Source organism: Cyclopterus lumpus, chromosome 15, assembly GCF_009769545.1.
Source record: "Cyclopterus lumpus isolate fCycLum1 chromosome 15, fCycLum1.pri, whole genome shotgun sequence".
NCBI classification, from domain to species: Eukaryota; Metazoa; Chordata; class Actinopteri; order Perciformes; family Cyclopteridae; genus Cyclopterus; species Cyclopterus lumpus.
In genome coordinates, this window is record NC_046980.1 from 23,147,632 (window position 1) to 23,153,846 (window position 6,215).

The 6,215-nt window shown below is 42.4% G+C and overlaps 1 protein-coding gene across 1 annotated transcript; it reads left to right on the forward strand.

The window, feature by feature from the left end:
- Positions 1-459: 459 nt before the first annotated feature.
- vax1 (ventral anterior homeobox 1) lies at positions 460-5,821 on the forward strand. Its single transcript, XM_034551232.1, has 3 exons — positions 460-673; positions 2,143-2,330; positions 5,279-5,821. The coding sequence occupies exons 1-3, from the start codon at positions 460-462 to the stop codon at positions 5,819-5,821; spliced, it is 945 nt and encodes a 314-aa protein (XP_034407123.1).
- Positions 5,822-6,215: the final 394 nt, after the last annotated feature.

A 6,215-nucleotide genomic window follows, 5' to 3' on the forward strand; every position in this document is an offset into this window, starting at 1 on the left:
GATGAGCAAACCCCTCTATCAAGACCTGATCCATTCCCCCAAACAATTCAGTGTATTCATGAGGTTACGCAAATGTGGAGGCAACAAAATTACCGTAATCAATTGAAACAGCGAGTGAGCATCCATGGCTCTGATTATCTGGAGATCATCTATCAGCCTGATGTCTATGTAACGAGGAGAGGGGGGCATTGAATTACTGTTGAGTTCCACTGAGAAGTCCATGATCATTGGGCAAGGGAGTTTGGTCAGTGATAATAGGGCTCCTCGGTCGGCGGACGGAAGGATTTCACCACACATTAGATAGCTGACTCTGCTGAAAGGTGCTGTTTTGAAACTAAACCCCACACCGTCCAGACGATCGGCGGCACCGCGCTCTCTGTAATCTCCTTGTTTTTAAACCTGACAAAGGGAAGAAAAAAAGAGGCGGACGAGCCACAGGTCCAGGAGGATAAACTGAGCATGGAGGTCAGGTACAACCAAGAGACGGAAGGGATGGGGCTGAGGAATGGACTAAAGAAGGGGAAAGATGACAAGGACTCCCAGGGTAGCTTGTCCAAAAGCTTCCTCAAGGAGCAGCCGGACTCCTTTTCCCCCTCTGGGACCGTGGACAACTGCGAGAAGACCAGGGGGAGCACGGCAGACCCAGACTACTGTCGGAGAATACTAGTCCGAGGTAAGGCTCGTGGGCTTTCTCTTTTTTCTTGCAGCGTCGTACTTCCGAGATCTTACAGTTCTCGTACATAATCTTGAGGGAACATTGTCTAAACTGCAGTTAGTTAACGTGCATTTTACATTCGAGAGTAGCTTTAAGAACAGAGCTGAGGTGAAGCTTTAGTAATATTAGAGCAGTTGTAGATAAATGAAGAGAAAGTTCACAATTTGTAGGATTTCACTTAACGAGTTAATTGCAATAATATCCCATCAAACAAAAAATCTCTTAAAATATATATATATAATTACAGGATTATAGAAATGTTAGAGAACTTATTAATTTGTCATGAAATAGAGCTAATTGCTATTAAATATATGCATCTTAAATTCTAGATCAACTTCAATAATTTTGTCTCTGGACTTTTTTTTAATACACTATGACGGGCAACATTTTGGGAGGAATTTCATACCTAAATAATACCTAATGTTAAATTATAAAGAGAAATGTTTAATGTTAATTATCAAATTGAACAATTCACTGGGTTCATTTAAATTCCACTCTCAGGCTGATAAATATTAAGATTACAAATATGAAAACACAGAGAAAAGAGAGTTTGTTTTTACAGATATTTAAAGTCAACAAATGATATCGTAAAATGGTGTGTGTGAGTGTCAGTTGCCCAGAGAGTGATTCGTGTAATGTCCTTCATGCAGTGTTGGCCCAACACAGAGAGTATGAACACAAACTATGAACAAACAATGGATTAGTTACGCAAGATGTCAAGAGAAAGCCTCACTCCAGGAAATATAGAGAAACATTCTCCATTAAAATATTCTATTGGACATCACCCCATTAATATTTGTTTTTAATAATATTAATTAATGCGTTGCATCATTATATGGAATTGTAGTCAGTTTAATAAAATATGTAATAAATAAGCATTGTTTTTGGCCTACACCCATTGTTGTAATCTGTCTTTGTGGAACACGACATGTGTCAACTGAAATGGAATCACAACATTTTTCTGTTATTCACATTAGAAATATTACTACTTATTATGTGCACACATTTGTAAACATGTTGTAATTACATAAATGTAACTTTTCAAAGTAATCTCATCTTTTCATAGCAAATAACAGACATTTTGAGTAAGATTTAATTCGGACTGATAGTCCCCCAAAATAATTACAAACTATTCAATGTAATGCATTTTTCTAAAGCACATAATCTTACATTTACTCCACATACACTGATATGAAGCACACACGTTACACACTTTATCCTGCCTTCAAATTAGTAAATAAAATCTGAATTTGACTCGGTATTATATATTCTCATAACCTTCACTACTGTGCTATGATCATAATAATAATAATAATAATAATAATAATGAATAATGTAAAAAGCTAGGGATATATTTCTTATGTATCTGTTGTAACTGTTCTTTGCCCTCAGTGTTTGTTGATTCAAAGTTAATGTAATTGTTCCAGATGCTAAAGGCTCCATCCGAGAGATCATCCTGCCGAAGGGCTTGGATCTGGACCGGCCCAAGAGGACCCGCACCTCCTTCACCGCAGAGCAGCTGTACCGGCTAGAGATGGAGTTCCAGAGGTGCCAGTATGTGGTCGGGAGGGAACGGACAGAACTGGCCCGTCAGCTCAACCTGTCTGAGACTCAGGTATGTCTGCATTGTTCTGGTCCCATACGAGGTTTATAATGTGCATCTACTCAAGCTGGACAATCTAACGTGCAGAGGACGTAACGGGTGCTTTTATTGTAACTGAAATAGCAATAATATATAGTGTGGGTTTCATGTAATTTCCTTTTTGTGTCAGCAAATACAGCCATCTTTAAGGACCACTTGCACAAGAGGAAGATAAAATTACCCATATAATACAATTCATTTCCAATTCATTTGTGAGCCTCGGCAAATAAATAATCAAGTCTATTTCTGACAAAACAGTTTCAATATTTTAAAGACGCAATCAATTTTGCGACTCGCAACACGAGGTGTACTCGCATGCATGACCACAGTTTGAGAAATGGAAAAGCGCCTGTTTTATGTTGTAAACAAGTCTTTAAATGGCACCGATAATCATCATAAAGCTGTCGTTGTTGTCCAGTGTCGCTCTTCACGCAGCTCGGAGCTTCCAGCTCAGTTTTGAATAAAGGGGTGACCCTTTGTTGGATTGTCTCTTTAAGGATCCCCCTCAGAAATATGCTTCTGTTTCAAGTGAGTGAGTTGGCCTTCTTCATAAATCTAATGCAGTGTCAACATTGCTTATGGAGTGTGTTTTCCATTATTACCTGAAGCTGCTGTAATGAAAGCTGCCATTAGAAGAGGAGCGCAGGCTCGTGAGGTCGGCCGAGGGTCACGCGCTGTGGGGGAACAGCAATCTGCAGCCTGTGTTTGACCCCAGTTGACCGGTCACATGTGGGACCCGGACGGTTTCTTCAAAGCTTTGGTGTGTTTGCAGCTCCGGTCTCACAGTTGTGATTTTTATTAACGTGCAAAGCGACCAACGGGCTACCTCGGCCGTTGGTGCTAATGCGTCGGGGCTTTCAGGAGGTCGCCCTAGAGTGGAGGTCTGCGAGAGGTCAACCTTTTTTTTTTGACAGAATGCCATCATAACCGACTACTTGAATCTGTTTGTTGAAGTGCGACACACTCGCAGTTCTCTTTATCAACAGACATTTTACAAGTTTTTCTATGCTTTTCGTTTTTTTTTAACATTTGAAATATTTTCTTTTTTTTTTTTAATTGCTGCTTTTTTTTTTTTTTTCCCCGACAATGAAATACAAGTTACTAAAAGTGTCTGAAGATGTTATTTCGCTCACACAAAAGGTGACAGAGACAATAGCCTTTACTCCCGACTCAGGCAGGACAAAGGCAGTGGCTGATGAAATGCCTTTTAATGACAACATGGGGAAATTAACATTTCGTTCCCCGGTACTCGCGGCTTCTTACATTAAGGAACAATTAAAGAACAGCCATTTGCTGTGTGCACATCCATCATCTTTGTTAGAGCTCCACCGGATCTCTTTGCACTGAGAGTGCAACCTCCAAAATGAACAAGGTGTTCCTTCTGAGCCGGCAAACAGAAGTTATTGGACGGCTTCTCGACGTGAAATGGCTGTTAACAGCTGGTGAAGAAAAATCAAATGTGATTGGACGAGCAGGAGGATTGAGATGGTGGATTGCTGCTTGTTCCATATACAAGCAGGTGGGATTACAGTAGACTCACAGGTACAAATCATAGAAAACTCAATAACGATGACCCGAGTCATGTGGGTGACCTGATTATTAAATTATCACTCGAAGCGCATTCTTTTTCATCCTTAGGTATGGCAATATATACATGTGAGTGTTTCTCCATTAACGGCTGAATATGTAATGGACATACTTCCCACACAAACTCAAAATAGTGTAAAACATTTGCAACATTTCTGAAACCAATTGAGGAGATGAACTTTGCAATCAGAAATAATCAATTCAATGTTATCAGACGATATCAGCCTTTTCTTAGATTGTCATCAAAGAATTTTACAATTTCTCCTTTTCAGTCTGAGATTGTATATAATTCTCCGTGTTCAGGGCGAGGAAATCCCACGGTGCTAATTAAAGAAGGTACACGGTGGCCATTTTGAATTGGGAGGTTGGAAAGAAAAGAACTTGAGAGGAATGTGTTGTCCGTGCCTTCAACACGTGTAGTGTGGAACAGCTACTGGAAACACGTGAAGGGTGCAACTGGATGAGATTTCTAATGGATTGATTAGTCTATCAAAAAAAAAACTCTACTAAGATATTCAATTTACTATAATCCAAAACAGAAAAAAAAATAATCCTCACAAGTTTATGCTTCAGCTTAATAAAAAATAAATATATATAATTAATATAATATAGCACACTTTTTTTTTTTCAACATGATGACGACCAGACGACCACAAAAAAAAAAATAAAAAAAAATAATTGTAATGTTTTTTTCTATGTAGGGTTCAAAGACAATATGACACACGGGAGTTGACTGTTGAGTTCAGGAACCTTTGGAAGTGTCGACGTCTCTCAGTGTTTGACATATAAAAGGCCTCGGAGCCGGTCTTCATTGAATAGCCTGCTGCCTGCTCAGTAAACCTTCTGCTCCACGACTCCACTGAGTCACGGAAGCGTTCGATCAATGGCGACCTGGTGAGGGAGCGTCCCTACATACAGCTGCGGTGCATGAGTGAGTGATAGTGCACGTTAACGAGGAGGGGATGGACAGGTGCTTTGCTACCTTTTGATGTGTGAACACTAGCAATGGGTAGAAGCAATGGAGTTAATCTGTGGAGACAGTCGTATAGCTCGTGGTGCACTTATCTCCATTTGCTGAGATTATCAGATGTATTATGATCACTGGTGCTTTTGTTTTGGACCCTTTTTTTCGGGCATCTTTATTGGCCAGTCGACAGTGAATGGGGAGAGAGACGGGGGTATGGCGTGCAACAAAGGTTACGTATCATGCGCTGCAACAACCGATTACCTATCAGCGAATATTAATTCTTGCTATTTTCTGATTGCTATTTTATAAATATATCTCTCTCTCTCTCTCTCTAAAGGCCCTTTCTCTCATTTGTGTTGCTCTCCAGGTGAAGGTCTGGTTCCAGAACCGGCGCACTAAGCAGAAGAAGGACCAGGGGAAGGACTCTGAGCTGCGTTCAGTGGTTTCAGAAACAGCAGCGACCTGCAGTGTCCTCAGACTACTGGAGCAGGGACGGCTGCTGACGCCTCCGGGCCTGCCGGGCCTGCCGGGCCTCCTGTCCCACTGTGGCAGTGGCACGCTGGGCTCCACCCTGCGCCCTCCCTCCATGGCCATGGCCAGCAATGGCAGCAGCAGCAGCGGCGGCAGCACCGGCACGGCGGGGGGCAGCCCTCCACTACCCGCCGTCACCAGCTCAGGGACAGTGGCGGGCCTGCAGAGCTCACCGGCGGCTCACGGCCTCTTCGGCTTCCCCATGCCCTCCTTACTCAGCGGCGTCGCCACCCGCATCTCCTCCAACCCTCTGTCCATGGCCGGCTCGCTGGCCGGCAACCTGCAGGAACTTTCCGCCCGCTACTTGAGCTCCTCAGCTTTTGAGCCTTACACGCGGACCAATGGCAAAGAATCCATGGACAAGAAAATTGTGGAATGACGCTTTGTTTTCACGTAAATGGATTCCTGGTTGTTTTCCCGGCTCCTGTTGTCTTCGTTTGGTTTCGCTCATTCTCTTTTCATCTGTCCGTGTCATGTTCCGTAGCAGTTCACGTATTCCAGTTGCACATCTGGCGCCTCGTACAAGGAAGTAAACGAAAGACAGGCTCGTCTAACAAAGGCGGAGGAAAGATTTTGCACACGATGTTCATATCGGACTTTGTTACAGAGACTTCGAAAGACTCTGTCACTTAATGAGATTAATGAGGGATCTTTCAGGTTTCTGTTCAATCAAGTTTAGTCCGTTCTGTGAATCCCAAATTACAATATACACAACACCAAGGGGCCCGGAGAACATGGTTGCTTCTTACCACCTGGAACGTAATGTATAGCAA

Bases quoted from the DNA above. Each gene is read 5' to 3' on its own strand.
- vax1 (XM_034551232.1), top strand. From the start codon at position 460: ATGGAGGTCAGGTACAACCAAGAGACGGAAGGGATGGGGCTGAGGAAT. The intron at 674-2,142 runs GTAAGGCTCGTG...TAATTGTTCCAG, and splicing joins TCGGAGAATACTAGTCCGAG to ATGCTAAAGGCTCCATCCGA. The intron at 2,331-5,278 runs GTATGTCTGCAT...GTTGCTCTCCAG, and splicing joins TCAACCTGTCTGAGACTCAG to GTGAAGGTCTGGTTCCAGAA.